Below are 25068 nucleotides of genomic sequence, written 5' to 3'. Positions count from 1 at the left end.
TATTGGTGTGATTGGGAATTTTTATATAAAAATCTTAATTCTTTACGAGTAAATAGAAAAATTTTACTTCGAGGGCAAAGAAATTTCGCAAACTGTCGCTTAGGTTTTGATTATATTATTCTTTCAGAATAATAAAAATTGCTACTTTTATTATGAAAAAAAAATCATAATTGGATTGCAAATACCAATTTAATAAATAAAATTGTGGAACGATTATTCTATGATAAATTCAGAATACTTTTACATAACTTTATATTATTTCCTTTATTTTCTTTTATTTTATTCCTTCTTTCTCGATATAAATAATTACGCATTGAATATATAATATAATACGGAAGACATATATATACAGCATGTACAACGTATATGTGTATATGGTAAACATATCTTCTTTTATTAGTCCTACATTTCTTTTTCTTCCTTGTTTAACTTCATCTTTTTAACTTTTTCTTAATTTAATTGTTTTTACAATCTATCAAATACATGAAAGTTTATAAAATAATATTTAAAAAGATTTTATAATATATTTAAAATTTTTCTAACTAAAGCTTGGGATATTTTTAATATTACATTATATAATTTATATTTAAGTTTATAGTATAAAGTCTCCGATATTGTTTTTCAAGCAGTTACAGCGGCATCATGCGGGTAACATTTTTCCAACGCTTTGTTTGGTACGTAATGAGTGCCTCCGAATTTGTTAAAGTAATGACCTATCTCACTATTTTCTATCTATTTCGGCGTTGTTAAAGTTATAGCGTCTATAATAAAAATTAAAAAACACAGAGAAAAAATCATTTACCGATAAGTATAATTAAATAATAATTAAGGAAATACGATAATAAATAATACTAAAAATAAATTAAATATTTGAATTTAAAAAAAAGAGAACAAGAAAAATTAAAATAAAATAAAATATTATTTTGCAAGACGTATAGAGAGATGAGACAAATAAAGAAAAAATTGTAATTTAAGATATAGAGGTATGTCAAAATAATTATATTCATACCTTCTCCCACATAACACATTTCATTATTTTCGGTAAGAATTATGTAATGTGTTTGTTGCTTTATGTCACTACAGATCTTTAATGGAATAGCAAGAGGATCAACTCTTCTATCTCCTACGGAGATTTTAACAAAGTTTCTATCTTTATATCGATGCCATCCAATTATTATGCCTGCAGGACAGTCTGTAGATTGATCACCATGTGTTACGATCATTCCAACTGCAAATTTTACATCTTCTGATCTTGCATTTAGCATTTCAAATTTTACTATGCTTAGGGTGAACTGAAAAATGTATATTTCAGCTTTAATTGATATTTCTTGTCAAGTAATTCTTATATAAACATTTGTAGGAAATTACATTACAGCTAGTTAAATTATAAATAACTATAATTTTTTAATAAACTAATAATAATAATGACAGTAGAGAGCAAAGTATATATCGCAAAAATTTATGACGTAACTGAAGCTAATATAAATTGTAAGAATATAAAAGTTTAAATATAGTAATATAAGTGATTTATTACAAATTTATAAAATAAATAATCAAGTTATAAATAAAAATAAAATTATAATAACGAACGTTTTGAGCTCATTTTTTTAAGTCTTGTTCATAATATTAAAATTTTTCATATTACTTTATTCTAGTAGATCTATTTTGATATAATTATATCTCTATAGATCTCAAGTCAATTTAAGTAAAAACTTTTTGATATGTATATATAGATATATTTTTACATTATTATACCTCTGTAGATCTAATATTTAAATATTTTAATTTTGTTAATATCAAAGTAGATGTTCGTAGATATAGTTATATTTTTGTAGATTTTAAATCTAGTTTCTTTATATTTAATAAAATAAACAATTAGATTTTAGGTCATCTAGTTGGATCTTAATGAATATAATTTTGATTATTCAAAATTAACACTAGATCTTTGAAGATCTGATAAGATATAAAAATAGATCTCATAAGATATAAATAGATATAATGTTATCGACGCATATATAATAAGATCTTTTTCATTTTTTCCCGGGTCGTCTTTGTATTTTGCGTTTTGTAAGGATTTTAGACCTCACCGTTTCGATGAATTCTGATAATATTTATTTGGAAAATAAGTTAAAAATACATATTGTGTTGATTAATATGTAATCATTAATATAAAAAAATTTTTCGTAGGTGTGATTTTATGTAATATTGAAGTTTAAATTAAGAATGCGTTAAAAAATTATACTTTAAAAAAATAAATAAATTATGTATATAATTAGTTTTTAAGTAATGAAAAAAAACAAAAAATGAACTATTTATGTAAAATATTAAAAAATCCATCAGTTTACATAAGATAAAGCTAAAAGCATTTTCGGACCGAATCTCGAACAGAGTAATACACATACATACATATATACATATTTGTATAGTTATAGTTAGATTTTGCACTATAAAATTGGATTTTGTAATTTACTTTTAAAAATTTATTATACCTAAATAAAACGCACTTTCGTGGCCAACTGCACCTAAAATTTTATTTTAATTTTTTTTCAAAAAATTGTTCTAACCCACAATTTTACTAATTATCATGCTATTTAATATGATAATCTTAATACGATTTTCTTTGTATTTTGACCTTAATAATAAAATTACGAATTTGTAATTCACAATCAATAGATGGAGGTCTTCATAATTTTACTGATCTTTAAAGTAGAATAAAGATTGTTGTGTATCAAAAGTTCATATGCTATTTCAATAGATTAAAATTTATATATTAGTATTATGGCATTTTATAAGATTCGATTTTGCATCTTATTGATTGTATTATAAAAAGATGTTTTATCTTTGAAATTCATAGAAAAGATATTTTATCTGGATATAACTGAATAATAATATGTTAAAAGATTTCACATTAATTTTTTATGCAAAATTATAAAATAAAGAATCTTATTTACAAGAATATCGAAACATCGCTATCATATTAAACACAATAGTAATTAGCACTCGGTTACTACTCAGAACATCGAATTATAACCATGACTTTGATTGGAAAGATGTACGCATTTTGGATGAAAGAGTCTTTTTGCCTTCGTTGCAATATCTCATAGATGATTCATATTAGGCAGCAGTATAATGGATTCAATCTTCAATCTACAGAATGATATAAGATTGTACATGGTTTCCATTGATATGACTTTAACAATCGATTTTTATTATTACATTTTTAATTTTATATTATGTTGATTTTTATTTACTTTGACTTTCCACCGATATGATATAAACTTTGTTAGTAATATTTTAATTATTTTGTTTGCGTACTATTGAAAAAGATCCTAAAGCGAAAGATCAAAACGTTTTATATTGTAATATATATGATTTTTAATTTAAATATATACTTGCTCACCCTTATATAAGTTGTTTGATTACATATTATTTTGATTATATGTATGTATGTATATCATTGGAGTCTATGCGTTTTGCTTGTTTTAATTTTATTTACATCATGAGTTTAAAAAAAAAAAGACAAACGAAATGAAAAGGAATTGTTAATATGGTACGATCAACTATTTTGTAATGCCATAGATGAATTTGTTATAATATATATAATCTTTTTTATAATATTGATTCACAGTCACAGTATAAATTCGTTTGTAAATATATTTGTTCGTCGTTCCTTATCAATTTATCTGAAAAAGATATCACGTTAAACAAATACAAAACGCACGTAAATCTGTATATCTAAAATACATTGTTTTACATATCGATAGATTAATTTTGAGTAAAGAACTTACAATATTTATCAGTCAGATTGTACGAATAATGTTTATATTAAAAATATTTGCATATAAAGACTTTTTCTAATAGGATTACAATAATAAATACTTATTTATAACAATTACGCAAGTTTATATCATTATATTGTATAATATATATATGGAAAAATAAATCTCCGTTCAACAAAAACCTATAAAGTTTTTGTTTATTAGTCATGGCCGCTAAATCATTGCGATCGGTTCAGCTGATCCAAAGACATTGTAGATTCTACATGCTGAAATTAACAATATTATTCATATTTTCACGCTGCGCCGATGTGTCATTTGACATGCGCGCGACAAATATTCTAAATGTTTCTAAATGAATTTACCCGCCAAAATCGGCGCATATTACACTATCACATATTCACTTCCCAGAGTTTGAAATAGTTATCAATCACTTCCATAAACCATTCACGTCTTTTAGGATCTTTGAAAGCGGGTGCTAATGTCCGCAATTGCAATTGCAGCAGCGCCTCGTCGCCCAACAGTCCGTTCAGTTGCCTAAGCAATGTCGTATCGCCATGCAATTTCAACAAGCTGGCGTAAGTGAAGATATAATATTGCACTCGAAGACGTTGCACAGCCCATGCTTCTACGCTACGATTGCCACTCGCCGATTGTATGGAACCCATGTGCTCAGCGTACCAAGGCGAGAAATAGTTACTCAGCTCGAGAGCCGACAATTCTCCAACTCCTCGCGTTTTCAGCCGTTCCTTTATTCGCGAATACACCTGAGGAGTGTACACGAAAACCTGAAAGAAAAAAATATTTTGGGTATTTCGTCACTTTTCTCAAATGACATTTCGCATTTATATATTTACGACAACGAGATGATTCATATTTTGGTCGTTTCCAATTAACGAAGATCAGAGATTGAATCTCCAGGTTGCGGAATCGCGTATTTCAAGCAGAAAATTTCGTAATTTTACTTTTACTGACATTGACGCGATGACGTAAAGTCTACTAGTGAGAACTAGGTTCGGCATAATGAGGCGTTTCTGTACAGTTTTTACGCCTAAATGGAAATAAAAATGCCGCGCGTCTCTTTCTCTTTCCATTGCGCGAGAGAGCGTATGATAAATGAGGTTTGTTTCACTTTTATCTAACCGAGACTGCATTCTTCTTACGGCGAGCTGATTGCGACAACAATCAACCGACCGCATAATTAAGGAGGATGCATCGATGCAAAGAGACAAATATCATTTTTATTATTATTGCAATGTTGAATTGTTTAATTGTAATTTTATTTAAATAATTTTATATAAATGCCTGAGTAACACGATAGAGAGTGAGACTTTTTACTTTTAAAGAAAAACATTTTTTTAATATTAGTGAAAATATTTATTAATTCTGTTTTTTGCTCTAAGAAATTAAATTAAAAATATGAATATAATAGATATAACATTACTATGCGTTATCTCTCATTGACTTTCAAAAACATGTAACGCAATGATGAGTTCTCTAACGGTATCAGCCGTTAAAGATAAAACGGCAGAGCAAACATTCCAATGTGCTTTCGAGTACAACTGCATGGTATCGTGTAAAATACCGATACTAAACATAGATAAAATAGAAAATTAAAATAAAGGAATGCGACGAAAAAGAAAATTAATTAAAGACTCACCAACGTCTCGCACATGATAAGAGAACTGAACAAAGTCAAAACGGTTGCTATTTAAAGTACAATAACATATACGTATCGAGTATTGTGTACGTATTTACGATAATACTCACTTTGGAATCCACATAAAGGTGGAGAAGCAGGGACACATCCATAACACTAAAGAAATTCAAAAATGTTGTATCATATTTTGAATGCATACAACACAGAAAGATCAAAAGATATCTAAAAAGAGACAATGAGACATCTTTAAGTCGTCTTTTAGTTATCTTTTAGGGACATATGCTATCTGGGTAGTTACCATCTTACATATTTTTGAGAGTCGATAGATAACGCGCGATATATGTGTAGTATCTTTGTGCGTATTCCTATTTTTTAAAATTTAATTTCTTAGAACTTGTTCTGTATGACATATAATTTGTATTTTGTATTTTTGTGTTGATGATCCAAAAAGGGATTGAACGTACATTAAATTGTTTTTAATTATTACATGAAGATTTCTCTTTTTTTACGCTATTTAATTCTTATCCTTGGCTCTTATCTGCCAGTTTTATTAACGTATTATTTGTTCATATAAGGCCCTATTTTGTATTATAGTATTATTTTATTTAAAACAGAAAGTTTTAATTTTAATCATTATATTATTTATCTGTCATTTTAATATGTTTGATCGCTTTACCTGATAGAGCGAATTGCCGGTGATGTAAGAAGCTATGTAGTGCGAACCGAAGTTTCTGATGAATCGCACAACACTCGCAGTGTCACCGACCGTGACGTTCTCTGTCTGCCGCAACACGGAATCATCGAGGACAAGGGTCTCGGCGGTGCCAGCGAGTCGTTGATTATCACGGAATCTGGCGACGCGCACTAGAACGTAACAGTGATCGCCCGTGATGAAGGACGAGTTTATGCCGAGGTGTCTGGCTATTGCCGCCTTCGACCAGCTTCCAGTGAAGGCGCGCCATGGCCTCTCCAGTCTTTCGAAAGTGAAGTCACGGAAGTATGCCTGCAGAAGTTGTCTGTAAACACAAATACATTTATACAAATCTTTCAATCTTCTGCTCAAAGAGAATAAATAAATGATGAATATTAAAAATAATTTTTATATTAATTTAGCTGTACAGATCGCAAGTAGATGTCATAAAAGTTTAAAAAATTGGTTTTTAATTTGATAATTAACTCTAACTTCCTCTCTTATCTCTTCTTTTAAAAGGACATCGAATATAATCACGTGCCTGATATTATCGCAGAATTCCATGTGGAAGTCGCCGTCGAAGACGGCGGTATTTATTTTTGCCTGACGCTGCTTGGGTGACAACGGCGTAGCATTCTTGAAAACGTCGAGGGTGGGCTCGCGGAATATCCAAGTTTCAGAATCGTTACGCGGTACTACTCGCATACTAATACTCAGGTAGCCGTAACGGCTGAAAACATTTACAGCACCACCAAGCCGCGGTCGCTGCGATCTGGTAACGTGGTGGCCGATCAGCAGCGCGAACCAAGATGCCAAGAAAAAAAGCCGCGTGCGTGACCACATTTCTGGGCAGCTGCCTAGGTCAGTGATACCTGAAACATAGATCACAAATAGATATAAAATGTAATTAAATTATAAGCAAATATTGAGCAAAATGTATAATATTTATCTTTTCATAAGATATTTAAAAATGATATTCTTGACATTCGTTTCATATCTGAAGAGTTGATTTTATTTTACTGGTTACCTTTGTACCGTATCTCCATGAATGAAGACATTTCTTTGTAACGATAGTATTCATTTTCAATTCAATATCGTAGAGATATACCAGAGAAATTTCTTTTAAATTATTCAATCTTACACCATGAAACAACGTCCGTATCTTGCAAACTCTGAGATACTGAGAAGCCTATCTTAGTTGTGAGAGGAAGCTGCGACTACCGGTTTCCGACCGCACGTGCACGTCTCGACGCAAGAAATCGTGTTGCAGCGTGCTATCTTGCTATGTAGGTCTAGGTACGCGTCACCGAGGTGCTTGCACGAGTGAAGTCCATGGCCTTCATCCCCACTTGGCTCATACCGGACGAGCACCTTGGTCTACCTGACACCGGTGTTGCGTGTATACCGGTGTTTTGAATCGTCTCGTTCTCTCTCCTACCCTCCACGTATGATTTGCTTCTTCTCACCAATCAAACAGAACGATGAACGCACGTGAATTTCTTTCGTGGAGTCAACAACGAACGGACTATCATCCCGCATCCGTTTCGCTTTATCGTATCTCACAACGGAAACGGACGCTTTGCATTGACATTATAATGATGTGAACAATTGTTGTGAATATCCAAACCTTGACACGTCAACGATTTTGAATTATTAGCTTTTAGAATGAATAGCAAATAGAGAGATAAAGACAGCTGTATGACGTGGTATCGCATATTAAATAATGCTTATTATAATAGTGATGCATTGATGCATTTTATTTTTCTGTAGTTAGAATTTGCGTGACTAATACTGCTTACTCCGCAATTTAAATTTGAATAGAAAATGTGTGTGCAGAGTTGCACGAGTTTCATGAATGTAACATAATACCTGGAGGATTGTAAAAACGCGCTGACGGTTATAATTAGCAACAACGCCATGAAGCGCTTCAAATTTTGCAAGAGTGCACTTTTACGCGATAAAACTCAGCGCGTATAATTTAGCAGAATTTTTAATTCGTACAAAACAACAATACAGTTTAAAAATATATATAATTTCATCGAAATAATATATGTATTAAAATCTAACTTTTATAGCCACATCGCATATTATACTTGATATAATATGGATCTTTGGAGAATATAAAAATTACCTCTTTTTGTCTCAAGAGAATAGCTTTTTGATCAATAAGAACCGCAAACTGTTTGAATAATGCATGAAGTATTGATATTTTAAAATATGATAATTTAATAACTTCTATTTTCAAGAATATTCGATATATTATTATTATTAATAAAGGTGCAAAATACATATTATAATTAGAGAAAGTTAGATTACATATCAAATAAAGAGTTATTAGATGAGAAATGACAAATAATGGTTTCTTCCTGTACTTCTCACGGCAAATGTATTAATTCGTGTCTCTTAATATTTTCACTCAATTTAGCATATTCACTTGTAACATATGAGAGATGCATCGACACACACACACACACACACATACACATTCACTTTGCGTTTTCAGTCGCCAAACGTCCAAAGTGCAAGCGAGTGAAAGTAAAATTAAACGCCTACCATTCGAGTGGATACTTCTTCTTTGCAGATACAACTCTAAAAAAAGAAATTCATATAGTTACAGACGTAATGTGCTTCTTCTTACAAAAAGCATTAAAAATTAAAACTAACCCTTAATAGCAGAGAATATAAGAATAGATAAACATGTGGTATGCTATCGATGTTTATCGAAGCGGAAGAGGAGAATGATGTGGTTCAATAGAAGCGTAACTTGCTTTAGAAATCTTATCAAGGATGGTCAGAACTCTCGGGACGGTTAGAACTCTTGTTTTGCCCGCAGGGATACGCCGACACGCGGTAGTAATTAAGTTTTCTGTCGTTTAATCGAAGAGATGAAATTACTTGTCCCCGCAAAGGGAACGAATCTGATGGATTAGGTTTGGCAGAAGCAACAAAGTTAGCTCTCAATCACATTGCTTCTATATTATCAAACAATCAAAGATTTTTGAGGAACATTGAAACATTTTCCGACTTTTCAAGCAGAAAAATACGTGATATTTCTCTATAATTTATAAATTATTTGTTCGTGATGAGAATTATTCAACCTTGACAACGCGCTGCATTTATGAATGTCTATTTGTGAATAATGTTGTATTTGTAACGGATCGTGAAATGCGGTATAGTAAATATAATAGATGATCGTGATAGAAATTAATTTAACGTTTAATGAAGCTTCGTGGGAGCGCATAATATACTATATATATATATATATATATATATATGCACACACACACACACACACACACACACACACACGTGTATATATATATATATATATAAAATTAATCAACCATCGGTAATAATTAACGGAAACCGTGAAGTTAAATGACGTTTATCGTGCGATTGCACGAGCACGTGCAATTGAACGCGCATTACATCGACGTTTAACTGACATAACGAGTACGCGATAGCCCGATTAAACCGCGGTTTTTATCTCTCAAACGACACGCATACACGCCCCAATTCGTCTTCCTCGTTGTTACTAGGGATTGAAGCGATTGCAGTTCTGCACAATGTGCGCCGCTCGGCAATTCGATTTAAATTAATCCCCATGGTCAATGGATCACATCGCATTTCTATTGCGTTCGCTCTACAGTTTGTCAAACTGCTTAATCGCATACTCTGGTAAACTTTGACATTCCTATACATTCCTGTCTTCTTTGTCCCCAGTGGCCTTTGAAACTTATGAGAATACCATCGAACCGTTTAGTATGAAGTTATAATTACATAATAGGGCTCAGGTGACTTTTATTTTCACATGAAAAAAATAGTTTTGCGTGGGTGCTCCAAGATTGATTATTTCATTAATTTTATAACAATATTAACATATGCGCATGCTAAGCGCGCACTATTTATGTAGTCGAGTATCTTAATTACTGCTTATTATTTTATTATTATTTATATTTTATATAGTATATATAAACGTAAAATATTTAACATAATAATTATTTATAAACATTTTTTAAAATAATTTTTACTTAATTAAATATACAAAATATTATAATTATATGATTATTTCTCAACTAATTTATTTTTGATTGCTCCTTATAAATACCAGTTTCATATAAGTGGCATTTCAATAACTTTTTTAAAAATGTTATTTTCTATTTCAAAATGTTTTTAATGTAGAGATATGTTATTAAGAAGTATTGATTAAATTTTTCATTGCTACTTGACAGATAGACTTTATCATAAATATGTTTGTAAAAAATAGTAAAGTTTCCATTGAAAGATATACATTTTTATAGGCATAAGATCTGATAGCTTTTGATATATGTATTACTGACCTCCAAATTACACAATTTCTTTAAATTACACAATTTTTTCTGCGTATTTTCTGTACGATTAAACTTTTCTAGGTCAACACAGTGAAACTAAGTCACGTGTGTGAGTTATTTAGCGCACATATTTTGTTCCATTATTGGAGTAACACGATTCCAACGTGAAGCTATTATCCCTGTTGTGTGTTATTTCCGTAACAATAGGCGAAGTTTTATTTCGAGTTTAAATGATTTCATGCTATCGGCACCAGATGAAATGTACAAATCTGCGGTAACTCATGTGTAATAGGAAGTTGTTTATCAGTTTATCGCAAAAGGAAGATCGGTTTAACGCAAAGGAAGATCGCCCTATATACCTAGATTCAAAGTGTTGCTAACCACGAATGAAAGTAATCACATACATATTCATGAGATTACGATAAAAGCAACGAAACAAAGAATATGTTTTAAGTGTTTCATTTACTATTATTGTGTTCGTCAATTATTGTACTAAAGACATAAGTTTGTAAAAGTAGTGAATAAAACAATTTTTTGGCAAATTTGATCTTAAATTAAATATAATAATAAAATATTTTATACAATATATAAAAGTGCTTTTATGAATGTTTGTTTTTTAAGAACCATTTTGATGCGATGCATAAATGCAGTTTTTCTTTTATTATAATTTATCAGATCAATACTTTGTCTTGATAAATGTATTTAAATGTATTTTATTAGAGGTTTTTGTAATACTAGAGATTTTAGAAACTATGCATATCAATTTTAAATCTTAAAAAAATCAGCACTCTAATAATATATCATCTAGCAATTTTGAAAAAGTCTACAATAACAAGGCATTAAGAAAAACTAAGTTACCAAATTAGTAAAACAGAAGAAATGAGTTCCGCTTTCGCCGTTACTTTCAAGTATGTGAGAGTGGTTTATCAACTCAATGATAGAACTTGTGTGAAATAGATTTCCTTAATAATGAACTACTTTCAATTTAAATACTTTTACTTTCAATATAAAACAATTTGATAATTATACAGATATAGGAAGCCATTCCCGATTTCTAATTTTAAATTAAAATTAGATTTGGATTGTGAGATTAAAATTTTTTTGAGATAGGGGTGCAAGAGAAGAAACAACCTCTTGACCCCTTTGACGCGTTTCCTGTGGGATCATTATACATATATTATAAAATATTACTTGACTTTTCCAAATATGAATAAGTACATTTTGATAATTTTTTAAGAAACATGAGGCTGATTAAAATACAAAATTGCTCAGAGTAATCTCGATAATATATTTGAAAATTATTGAAATCGAGAGTGATTCCTTATCTCTGTATAATTACCAACGATTTTAGCTAACCTGAAAATATAAAATTGCTCAGAGTGATCTTGATAATATATTTGAAAATTATTGAAATCAGGAGTGACTCCTTATCTCTGTATAATTACCAACAATTTTAGCTAACCTGAATTAAAATAAATAAAAATTAAACGATAGTTGTAAATTATAACATTATTGGTTGCAGATCACGGCGATTATTTATTTTACATTTAGATATGTTTCAAAGTAAAATACGTTTTTACAGTAACGAATACTTATTATTAATTGTATTAAATAGAAAGTTATATGAAATTTAATATGACTTCATCATTGTAAAATGGCGTTCTGTACAATCAATTGCTGCATCGAATAGTAAATAAGCATTGTGTAATATACAATACATGAGTACCTGTAAGATTTGTGGACAATATCTTATATCTTTTAAGTAATAAAGACATGCTTCCACAGAATTTAACTCTTAAAAAAAAATCTGTATTTATATATAAAATAAAATAAATGAAATATAATAAAAATTATATATATGTAATATTTTTAATACAACAATCAAAATATTAATTAAAATAATTAATATAAATAAAATGTTTACAAAAATATATTTATTTTTTAATATTAAAAAAATATATTTTTTAAAATAAATTACATAATATATATCATATTACTATATATTAATTTATATATATATTAGATATTAAAATATATATATTCTCGCAATGCAACAGTATTAGGAAAACTATTAATTTAAAAACATTTAATGCAAATTATGAGATTGATCTCATCAGTACTTTAAATGTAAAAATGTGATTTCTGCCTCTTAAAATGGTATAGAACTGGTTTTGCTAATAAGCAAATAAACATATTTACTTCAGTATACGTGAAGTTTTCCAGTGTTCGTAGTTTTACCATAACAGCTGCACGAAATTAAATTCAGATTTTAATCTCATGATAAGACATACATCCACGAAACATGCGATTTATTGATACATAAAAATTGACATTATCAGCAAGCTAGTGAATAATTCTCTCAAGAAATTTATGCAACAAAGAATATTTTCTTTGATGCTAAACGTTCATGTTTGCGTGTGCATATGTACATACGTCTTTAGTCGTATATTGCAATGATGTATTCACATCGTTGACGAAAAGAGCTTTATAGTAATGAGATAAACGTTGCATCTGTTATTGCAAACGCAAAAGATAAATCTAATCATAATATAACAAAGAGGTTATATATAATTCTCACGAGAAATAAGAAGCTATATGTATAAAATTTCTACTGCGGTACCTTTTCGAGAAATCGATAAAACTCAAGATGCAGACTGAAGACACGAGGTCGATAAGGAGTTAAATGGTCCACTTGTCTAAGTTTCTTATTAGCATATTACTATTACTACCATTATGTCCATAGTGAATTGCTGTGACTAGAAAAATCTCGGTTAGAAGATAATAATTGAGCGTATGGCCGGTTGTCATTCGCTTGTCCGGTGATATACAGCAGTGCAGAAGTCAATGGGGAAGAATTATTTAAGTAGCCTCACGGTGCGTAATTTAAAAGGGGCACGTTACGTCGTCCTATTAAACGCAGGAAACGCGATCACGGAATGGTACACAAGGAACCGCTTTGAATCTAATTGAAGTAAACCGACACAAATAGACTAACTAGCAACGATTAACGTGGCAACAGAAAATTTCAAAGCGATCGAATGCAACGATAGAAAGCATCGTTGAGCAAAAAAATACATTGCAAAATTTAGAATCTGAATTTAATTTCGCGCAGCTGTTATGGTAAAACTACAAATACTGGAAAACTTCACGTATACTGAAGTAAATATGTCCATTTGCTTGTTAGCAAAACCAGTTCTATACCATTTTGAGAAGCAGAAATAATATTTTTACATTTAAAATACTGATGAGATCAAAATATACGATTGCGAAATGCATGCAAACAGAACAACGCATTATTTGCTAAATAAATCAGGAAACTTCTCATTTCAATTGCAATTTTAATTTACAATTTTTATGTACATTTCTTATAAAATGATTAATATCATTGCAAATTTATTTTTTTATTTAACTTTTAATTGGATTTTGAATTTAATATATTAAAATTTATTTACCATAATATATATATATATATATATATATATGCAATTTCTTCATGCAAAAGCTAAACTATATCGAGTCGATTTTATTTAGAATGAAATTTATATAATTCAATCTGCAACATGTATGTGACTTGTAGAATTTGTGTATTGATTTTCTGCATTCTTCTGTATAAAATATTATTTCAGATATTTTGTAGTTATCAGGTTGTTTCTTACTTATCATATTTTGGCAAGCAGTCACGTCGTAGTTGCGTAATTCTGTTAAGTACTATCATTTACATATGAACGTGAATCAAGATCTCAAAAACATATTGTGATAAAACCATCACAAGATCATTGCGACGAATTCAAATTATAATTGCGCAGAACTTTCACGGATTCATTGTTAATCGCTTATTATAATATAAAAAGTTCAAAAATTTATTTCCAGTTTCCCTTTTTACATCTTTTTACAACTATTAATTTTAACTATAGTTGTACATCTTTTGCATACTAATAAAATATTAAAAATTAATGGACGTGTGTAATGTAGAAAATATATATTATGTACTATATACATATATAAAGATCAAAAGCAAAAAAAAAAATTCTAGAAAGCTTGTTATTGAAAAAAATCTATACTGAAATAACAAAACGTAAACAACATATCCTATTAGATTATATAAGTTTATTCCATTTCCGCTGATCGGCTTTCCCCTCTATATAGTAAAGGTTCCCTCCCTATGACGCTAATTGTTACGGGTCACTGACTATATGCTTGTTACAAGACACTAGAAGATAACTTCACTTTTTAATGTTGCCATTCCATCACTTGTTGCGATTATACATTGATTGCACCATATTTCTTCATTTTAATTAATTGAATTTTTTATATACTTGTTTTTTTTATTTTGAATTGGTATAAAAATTAAGATTGACAGAGAATCGAAAAATTTTTTACGATTTTTGAACAACTGATTACGTTTTTAATTTACGTTAACACGTAATCGATAATTTTAATATAACAGGATTTGCATATAGTAAATGCGAATGTCGTAAATCACAGCTTGTGGACTCTTTTATCAAACGTAAATTTTTATACTTGTGTAATTTTGCCACGCTTACAGAATAACTTCAATTTAATCAAACGTATGATTTTTCGCTGCTACGTGATATCGATAAGTATCCTCGCATGAGCTGCAGTCAACAAAAACAATTTACCCGACGCAGCTCATTTCGCAATTTATAATTTATCTGTAATGTAGATGTATGTACATGTAAGCATTTCCGCGAATAAGATTTAATGAAATTGCGTTTCCGATTATTGAATTTCCAGAAAAAAATATTACCAGGATGTAAGTAAATCCTATGCTATAAATCATCGATGTTATTTTACAGGTATGATCACATTAATTTACATATCTTTACATAGATATTATCTTGCATAGTCATCAAACATAACATAATAAAAACAATAACTGCGTGTCATGCTTAATTATTATTATACCGAGTAATGTGTATACAAGTCGGAAATCTTGATAATTACTATTTTGGACTTATATATAAGTGACTATCCATTCGTGAATGTATAAACTGGTTTAGCGTGTATCCTGTTTGCGTTTAACATGACATCATGATTAGCGATGATATTCGAATTTGACGAACATAATTGCTATTTAATTCTGATGCCTTTTTTAATTAAAAAGCAGTGCAACAGTAATTGAAAATTTGCTTCGTACAAGTAAACCTGGAAATATCGTGCTACTGTCTTACTATCATATCATCAATATGTATTACGCAATATGATCGTCTGACTCGCGGATGCGGTCAATTACACGGTCAACGACAGTCTGACTTTTAACGCAAGTACGTTAGCCTTCTTTTTGCACAAAACCAATTCTGTGTCCGTCGCGATCGAGGTCATTCACTCGACTGACGCACGAATGTAAATTAATCTCGTTGTCTCATATAGTTCTTCAAAGCAAACGTTATCTTAAAAGTGCATTAATAGATACAATATAAAGCATTAATACCTGTTCCAGGTATAAATATTATCATCCTCTTTTTAAAATATGATTTAATCAAAAAAAGTTTTTTTAAACACTATTAAATATTTTTAAGATTTTTGTACAATTATAATCTATCATTGTGAACAACATAGTGAATATGGTAAGCTGTATAAAAAAGATATTAATTGCACTTCAAATCCTGTGAACGTATTTCCTATTAACAATTTTTCTTTATTCTATCAAAATTATTCATGAGAGATAAAAATTGATGGATTTTTAATTTTCAGATTTGTATGCGTAAACGTACATCGTATGATTAAAGAATTTGGTCATATCAAAACTTCGTTTCATCTAACTTGCATTTTCTTTGTTTTGACAAAAAGTCAGAACGAGTAAAACCAGATTTTTATGACAACCTGCGTGATCGAAGGTTGTTATTTCTCGCCACGAGATGTTATTACCATCGAATATATGAAAAAGTCTTTCTTTTATATCCTTTCTTTTAAGATTCCTCCTGACATTTGCATAGGTATGTTAAATGCGCTGTTGGATCGCACGTAGATGAGATACTAAGAGCATTGCGTTCCCGTGGACTTCATATACCTGACTATATCTCATCTATATATATATATATATATAAAATATAATATAGAGAATATTCACGAACCTGAGATGGTAATAATACTATACAATTGTATAATATTTTTCCGTAAAACACTGCTCTTTAAGCGCAAGATTTGAGTATAGAACGAGTGTAGATAATGACTGAATTATTATAATACATAAATTGAATCTATCAACAACTTGAAACAAAGACGTTCCTTATATCAAGAAAATACGAATTGAAATCTACAATAATCACCTTCACGCGATATCTCAATCAAAAAAGTGATTTGTATATTTAGATTATACTTCTTATGTAAATCGACTACATTACTTGCACTGTTATTATCTCCCTATCTGTTGTATGTTGCAAAATAACTCGTTTTTCACCTTCCCACATTTTTTTTTATCAAAATAAAATATTTTTTTTTTTTACATCTACATGCGTTTGCACAAATGTATTCATATTCATTTTCTTTTTTTTTTGCAAGGACATTTTTTATCTTTCCTTCACGATGCTAACTAATAAAATTATTTACAAACTTATATATTAATCACAATTTAAAATTATAATGTTAATCAAATGCATTGCAAATAAATATTTCAAGATTTATATTTGTTATATTTTTAAATCTCTCTCTATCTGAGTTTTCTTCTATTTTTTTAAATTTTTCTTATATTTTCTCTGTCTCTTTCTCTCTTTTTTTAATTACCATGACTATACTATATTTTACGTATCGAGCATTAAAATTTTTTTGTTTTTGTATATTGTTCGCAAGATGTTAAGTTGATTACAAATGTTTCTCTAAGAATACTTTCCATCTATTATTATCCCAAGAGAAAAATATTATGAGTTTATACCGCGCCAACGAATCATATACCTAACCTTACATAGAATTTCCCGTGACATTTATGCCAGAAACGGCGACTGCATCTTCGCGTTACAATGTTCTACCAACTGGCGGAATGCATCTTCTCAAGCGATGCTTCTGGTTACGACACAAAATCAGAAGGTAACGAAAGGATTCTGTACAACATAGAAAATTATTCGCAAGGATGTCATCGATATCACTTTCTCTCGAGTATGTATATATTAATATCATAAATAATATTTTTAATTGTTTTTTAAAGAAAAAAGAAAGAAAAGATTAATTTATGTAAATTAAAGATATATCATTTTTTTCATAATTATACACAAATAAAATGTAATCATATGTAATTATAAATTTAATTATTTGATAACAGATCTGATAACAGTTGACGAGTTGCTGAAAGAAAATTCTTGAACTAATCTTGTCGTTTCCATAGGTTTATCATATTGCCAGAGTATAAGAATTACATTCCTTTTTGAATGTTATGAAATTTGAGACAAGAATATCTTTGAGACATTAACCTCAAGTCACGAGAAACAATTTTACTGCTTGATTCGTCCAAAACGCGAACGCTGACAATGCAGAATAGTTCAGGCATAAATCAACAACTATTTTCGATGAAGTAAGGCTTAAAATTTTGCTTAAATCAAAATTCTCTATTGTTATTATTCAAGAAATGTTACGTTTGTGCTACAATATATAATATTGATAAGATCGCAATAGTTTTCACAGAAACAAAGACTCGTATTTCTTGGAAATATATTTTATACATATCGATTTAATTCTTACAAAAAATGTGAACTGTTCTTAACCATTTCATCATGTTAAAAAAAAATTAATTATAATATTACTGACCAGTTGTTAAGAAAATGTATAATTAATACAATTACGCGATGCAAGTTGTCACAAATATCAATAGCTTGATTTATGCTTTCTCTTTTAAGATTTTATAGTACTCTATAACGCGCGACACATTGATAGGAAAACACGATGACATAGCTAAATCTTTTTAAAGTAAATGGACCAGACTTGAATGGCAGAAACTCTTCTATAAGATATTTTTAGATCTGCCTGTCCGTTAGTATTACGATATATTTGTTAGTAATCGCTTTCACTGCAAATATAAATGTTATAAAGTATAATTATCATATTCATGAATATTCCATTATCTTGACTTTGGTCAGTTAATGTGACAGGAAAAGTACAATGTGCACACGAGTGTAACATGTCACTTCAACATGGTGACAATTCACATATTATCTCTTATTATCTTTATGATTAATAAAAAATATCTGCAATCTGCATAACGTAATTCGCGATTTCCTGGTAGATATTTAGTAGCGTATTTGCCTTGATGGACGCTAACTATTTTGCATTTCCTACACGGTGCCATATGTCCGTGCATGTCCTTAACATTAAGGTAGAAACAAAATAATTTATAACTGACGCAATATAAAATGATAATATTCATGCTCAGCGGGCCTGAAAACTAATCATTTTTTATTCCCCTCAAACGTTTTAATACTTGAGATAATATCATACATATATCACATACACACGTATTATACAGTACCAGTGTAGATTTACCTCTGACAACCTATCAGAATAGACATATTTATTTCTTTGACGAGACTTTTTAATATTTTAATATAATCGCGATTATATATCGGTGTAGATTGCGTGCCTAATACCGGGTAATTAAAATAATGATAAAGTCAGAACAGACGAAGGCGAGCTGCACGTTACAGTCAGTAAGTTAAGTGTAATCTAAGAATAATTTACTTCAATAACTTGAAAGTTTATGTACGGCAGTTATTCCGATTGCAAAGCCTTGTAACCCTCACAATCAGACTTATAATACTATTATAAGTCTTATTCCTGGAAAATATGGGTAACTGGCATAAGGACGGTCACCCGCGCACGTGTGTTATGATACAACCGCGAGTCTGACAGTCGCTTTTTATTCCGGGTATACTGGCATGATATCGCGTGCTTGGCCTCGGTAGAGTGTGAAAGTGTGTGCATGATATGAGTGATAAACGTGGTGAAAACCAACGGCTCTAAATGACGTATTCGGTCGTGCGCTTTTGTCCGCGTAGAATTCACTCCTCGCACCTGCGAAATGATCGATTAAGCCTATGAATAATAAGATTGCTCATAATAACTGGATATAGGACTCTTAGCAAGCTCAGTTTCGTCATTCGTCATCGATACTTTGTTATTGTACAGCTGAAGGAGGATTTGATTCAGATGCTAATGAGAATTTTGAATGTTAAATTTGTTATTAAAGACAACATTTAAAAAATTGATTAAGAATAATTTACAAAAAAGCATAAAGATCATGATCAATAGCAATGGTTTTCTGGTGTCCTAATTTTCACTGACTTCAATCTGATAAATAGCTGAAATATTACTGTACTTTTAACGTTGGGTGAAGTCTATTATTGAAGGTGATTATAACGCATATGATTGCGCGATCGTACATATGAATAAACGCTATTCGAAATTCTCGCGCAAGTAGTGAGATACATTCTAATATTAAGTGTAATTTCAGTAATAACAACGTATAATTCAGTAATAACAACACAAAAAATACAAATAAAAAAAAAACAGTTAATGCGAAATAAAAGAAAGGCAAGAGTATACATAATATCTTACCGTTAACTATCTCACCGTTAATCTAATCTAGGTTTCACATTACATTGTCAGTAGATTATATCGGACGGAAAATTAAGTGTATAATATAATCGTAAATATGTTCGTTATTAACTTAATATTATTAAAAATAAAAGAGTTAAGAAATAGAAGTTTCAATATTCTTTCAGCTTTTAGTTGTCACATTTATATATTTATTATCCATTTTATTCTTCAATGTCCTTTTATTATAAAATGAAAAAAGACCTATGACATCACTTACATTTAAAAATACATAAGGTAAATTTATTACCCTTTTTTTATAATTTAGTAATAATTCATGTACTTTTTTTAGTGACATGCATCCTTATGTCTGAAGGTTATCATCAAGGACTCAACGGAGCTGTTGTTAATTGACTGTAATCAGGTGAGCAGCATCAATACCATGACCTAAATATTCCTTTAACACTTATATAATGCAAAAAAGATCAAATTTCTACTATTTTACAGGTTATTGAAAATATTTGAGCATTTATCAAATCTAAAAAATTCTGTATAAAACAAGTCGATCATATTATATTTTTATGATACGTTATTTCAATAATAGTGTTTTAATGAGTTTAATTAAATTCAATGGAAATCAATAGCAGAATGTTAATGTGAAAAATAACATAAAAGGATTATACATATACATTTAACAATAATCAAATTTTCTAATAATAAAATGTGAACAACACATAATACTCTATTATATCTTTTCAATTATCAATTATGCAAGATATGATTTACGTTATCTACGGTATGATGTATATTATTTACATATTTTTTATATGTGTAATAGAAAGTTCATCAAAATGAAATCATTTCATGCGATTATAGCGAACATCAGTCTAATGAAACGCGACCCTCGATGGTATAACTAAACTGTAGTTCAACGATATCAGCGATTAGCTCATTTATCAAAAGTAATCGTTTGAGAAGATACTCTTATTGAATTTATGTAATAAAATGGAACACTAACCACGTGGCAAAAGTTATTAACACGCAATTCATTTCTTGACGTTCACTGTACGCGAGCAAATGAATCATTCGTTTCGGCATCATCGAAAGTAGTTCAGTAACTTCTGAAGCGAATCAAGTGCAACAAATCGATCTTTTTCATATACTTTTTCACATTACTATGTAGATTACTGATTGCAGCAAGAGTCAAAAACATAAAGAGTTGAAAGTGATTATTGTGTAATTCTAACGGCATATTGTGTATAACAAATAAACAATGTTTATATATTACTTTATAATAACATAAAATTAATTTTCTTTATTTATTATACAAATCTATTATGCATATTAAAGCTGCATTTAACATTAAATGTGCGACGAATATACAAGCAAAAATATGCCATATCGCGGTAATTTATATAATGTTACTTTTTGAAGAAGATGCTGTTAAATCATAACCAATTAATTATACGCATCGATGTGTAAGCAATAAAGTCTACTTTGGGTGTTCACTCGAATATACTCGAATATACTATGTATCGTATCACAAATCAAAACCCGAGCATTCACATGTGTTCAGCATATGCTGAACGATAAGGGGGATATCCCTTCGTCGTAATTGATTGCAATAAAAATCTACGACGCGAAGCTTTTTGCGCGAGTTTATAAATAAATCGCTTAGTAATCCTGTCTGGATCATTTTATTAGTCTGACGCATAAATGTGCGTGTGAGAGTGCGCCGTAGCAGATAATCGTACTGCTTTCACGTTGAAGGTTGTATTCATAATTAGATGGAGCCGCTAATCCGTTTAGCATTTTTATTTACTTCTTGATTTCTGTGTTCGATATATCGTTCTTTTGAAGTTTTTCAAAGCGGGTTTGATGAGTCTATTGTAATCATCGATCGTGATTAATACGATGCACGTTCTTGTTACTTGAGATTGTTTGATAAAAAGCAATTCGATAAAAAATACTGAACAACTGACCGAAGGTCAATGTTTACATAGTGCGAAGATGTAACGCATTAAAATTCTTTTGAGATCGAAGCAAATTATGCAGATGACTAGGACAAACTTCTTCGACTCCCTAAGTACAATGAGTCCAAGGCTGCTATGCCGCAATCCAACTTTCTGCCGAGACTGCCTGTCCTCTTCGGTCAGACACTGATTGCTAAATATTTTCTTCATATTTTTGCTTCAATTTCTCCTCTAACGCAGTATACTTTACGATGAAAATTTAATATGATTTTTTTTTCAAATATTCTTTTATTAATGAAATAATGTTATGTATAAAAATAGAGATAATATTGATATCATTTTTTTCTTCCAAATTTATCTCTATATAAATAAATAACTATAAATTATAAAAACAATTACAAAAATATCTATTTGTTTATCGAAAAAAATGTATTGTCTATAATTTATATGTTTTATATTGATTATATGTCTCGATATGATATGTTTATAATTAATTATGTTTTCTTGTTTAGAAAAATCATCATTAAATTATACACGAGAAAATCTAGTCTCTGTTGACCTAAATTTATATGCCATACTTATTACACGGTTGTGCAAATAGATAAACAGTCATCACTTAAAATTGCAATTTGCTGCATCGTGAGACTTCTTCACACATTACATCGTATTTTCAACTTATCTTTATTAAATTCCTACGTTAATTGCGAAGCGAAAAGTCATAACATAACTAACAATAAGTACAATCATTCAAGTTTTCATTTTTAACATTTTATAAACCTTCTTTTTATAACTACTTAATTATATCATTTGTACTTTTATTTTTTAATATGTCATTTTGATAAATTTTTATATTTTATGTACATTTTAAAATATATATATATGTATATATATTACACAAATTGCATTAGGTTTTAGTGAGTTACAATCGCATAATCACAAATATACGAACAAGCTGCTCATCGACCGATGAAACAAACGGAGCGAATTAAATTGCGATTAGTATAAATAATCCGGATAGAATTTCGATTAATTTTAGAGTGCCATGTAAGCGTTTGAATGAATGCAATGTTAAATAACGCGTTGAATAAGTTGATATGCAATGTGGAGCAGCGAGTTCACACTCATACACACATGCATATTTATTATCAACGATAAGTTCTCTTCCTGAAGCCTACTATACCAGTTTGTGACAAATCAGTCTACCTCTATTGGCGCCCGATGACAATTTATGTCGAATTCAAAACATTTTATCGACGAAATATCGTAAATATTTATCAAAACTATATCTTTTACGTAAATTGACTAACCTATATTATATAAAATCCGGTTTTCTTTTATCAATACGCATCGTTTCACAATTGTGATATAAAGAAAACTTATTTTTAAAAAATTTACAGATTTCTTATTTTTATACGTGTAAAAAATTTAAAAGATTTAAAATAAAAAATTGTATTAGTAAATTTCTTACTTTGACGCATTTACTTTGACTGGGAATCTAAAGTTTCGTATAATATGATCAGAGTGAAAACGTTTTGGGATTCAGAATCAAGACGTGAGTAGAAAATAAAAGTTGATTTGGCCAAGGAACAAAAAACATTCTTATTTACATAAAGATTACTTATTTCGCAATTGTCTCTCTACGTATTCTTATTTTGCGATTGTCTCTTTACGTAGATAGTCATTTACATAAATAGCCATAATATTATTGACAATTGTAAAAGAGCAATTAATATCTCATTAATATACATTATAAACAATTAATATTATACTATAATTATATAGTTTTATATAGTTTATTAATTTATTCTTTTACTCTTATTGCAAAAAAAATGTATATTCATTATCGTAAATAATTTAATTATGGATTAATAATAAAACCAATAAATTTACGCTATAAATTAAAATTATGATTTTGGAACTATGTATTTAATAATCTTAACATTTATTTAATTATAAAATCGTGATTAATCAGAATCTTACCTAAGCTCTTTAAGTTAAGTTTTCCCCATCTCCGTCACTTGAATTTGTTTATCCGGAACTTTGTAGCAGTCAAGTGTCATGCGAAATAATTTGAAACATCAATGATCATCATTACTGGCTCTTCAAACACGGACGTGTTTGCAAGTTTAACAATTTCTCCCTACGATCACTGTTAATGTGTTATCCGACACTTATAAACATCAATCGGCAAAAACATCATTGCATTTTGAAATTAACCAAACCGCGTAATATAACCCCGATCGTTCTATATATAATTATCCGGTTAATATATTACATTACTCACAAAATCGATCACGTACACCGATCGATCTATGCCGGGATGAAATCTTGTCGGTGATCTTTCACGACTGCATCCATCTCTCGACCTGTCAGTTTTCGGTCGATCGATAACACGAACCGGGCATCAAGCGTTTTTCTTCCCCCTCGCTCGCCCTGATTTTTAATATTTCTCTCTCTCTCTCTCTCTCTCTCTCTCTCTTTCTCTCTTGCAGGAGGCAGATGCCAAAGTTTCGCGCGCGGCGACGCGTTAGATCGTGGATCGATCGATCGTTCGATCGATCGACTCAACGGACACCCACCACGTCCGTCCTTAGCTTTGGGCATGAATCCACTCCGAAGGGGGTTTTCTCGGTTGACGAGATAAGAGGACACTTTGGCAATCTCGCCGATCGATCGATCTCGAGCGCGATCGACTCGCGGTGTTCTACTCGAGAGTCTTTCTCGCGCTGGGCCCCCCGATCTGGCCGTGGGCACCGAGCGTCTGCGACTGCGGCTGAAATCTCGAACCTATTCGCGGCAAGCGAGTAAAAGAGCGAGCGAGCGAGCGCCCGCGAGAGAGCGCACGGCGTGTGCAAGCGTGACTTAATGCACTATATAGATACGCACGCATCATGTGCGTGTGCGTGCGCCAAATGTGTGCACGCGTGAGCCGGCGATGGAGGGGAGCGATTTTACTTCGCTGTGGGTGGTACATCAGATAAGAAGGAGCTCGCTTCCTGCGGGCCTTGCAGACTCCCGAATACTGGCGTGTCATCTCTCTAAATTTGATTAGCATTGCTTGATGATTTTTGACATTTTTTTATAGCTAGTAATTGCA

The 25068-nt window shown here is 30.3% G+C and overlaps 1 protein-coding gene across 5 annotated transcripts; it reads right to left on the bottom strand.

Annotated features, from left to right (window-relative positions):
• Positions 1-3584: 3584 nt before the first annotated feature.
• Positions 3585-24760, bottom strand: Tsl (membrane-attack complex domain containing protein torso-like). 5 transcript variants are annotated; one of them, XM_072886641.1, is made up of 5 exons: positions 23952-24760; positions 8681-8716; positions 6669-6999; positions 6113-6452; positions 3585-4564 (listed from the first exon to the last, which is right to left on the bottom strand). In XM_072886641.1, the coding sequence occupies exons 3-5, from the start codon at positions 6968-6970 to the stop codon at positions 4169-4171; spliced, it is 1038 nt and encodes a 345-aa protein (XP_072742742.1). In that variant the 5' UTR covers positions 6971-6999; positions 8681-8716; positions 23952-24760; the 3' UTR covers positions 3585-4168. The 5 variants fall into 5 exon arrangements, with proteins under 5 accessions (XP_072742742.1, XP_072742761.1, XP_072742750.1 ...); XM_072886660.1 differs by lacking the exon at positions 8681-8716 and having other exon boundaries at positions 23952-24120; positions 24256-24759; XM_072886649.1 differs by lacking the exon at positions 8681-8716 and having other exon boundaries at positions 23952-24111; positions 24256-24759.
• Between the last annotated feature and the right edge of the window lie 308 nt (positions 24761-25068).

Source organism: Anoplolepis gracilipes, chromosome 1, assembly GCF_047496725.1.
Source record: "Anoplolepis gracilipes chromosome 1, ASM4749672v1, whole genome shotgun sequence".
NCBI classification, from domain to species: Eukaryota; Metazoa; Arthropoda; class Insecta; order Hymenoptera; family Formicidae; genus Anoplolepis; species Anoplolepis gracilipes.
Note: the sequence above shows the minus strand (reverse complement) of the source record. Positions and strands in the feature narration are given on the sequence as shown.

Excerpts from the sequence above, each read along its gene's own strand:
- Tsl (XM_072886641.1), bottom strand. The coding sequence starts at position 6,970 with ATGTGGTCACGCACGCGGCTTTTTTTCTTGGCATCTTGGTTCGCGCTG. Across the intron at positions 6,453-6,668 it reads GAATTCTGCGATAATATCAG|ACAACTTCTGCAGGCATACT; the intron begins GCACGTGATTAT and ends TTGTGTTTACAG. Across the intron at positions 4,565-6,112 it reads CCGGCAATTCGCTCTATCAG|GTTTTCGTGTACACTCCTCA; the intron begins GTAAAGCGATCA and ends TTTTTCTTTCAG.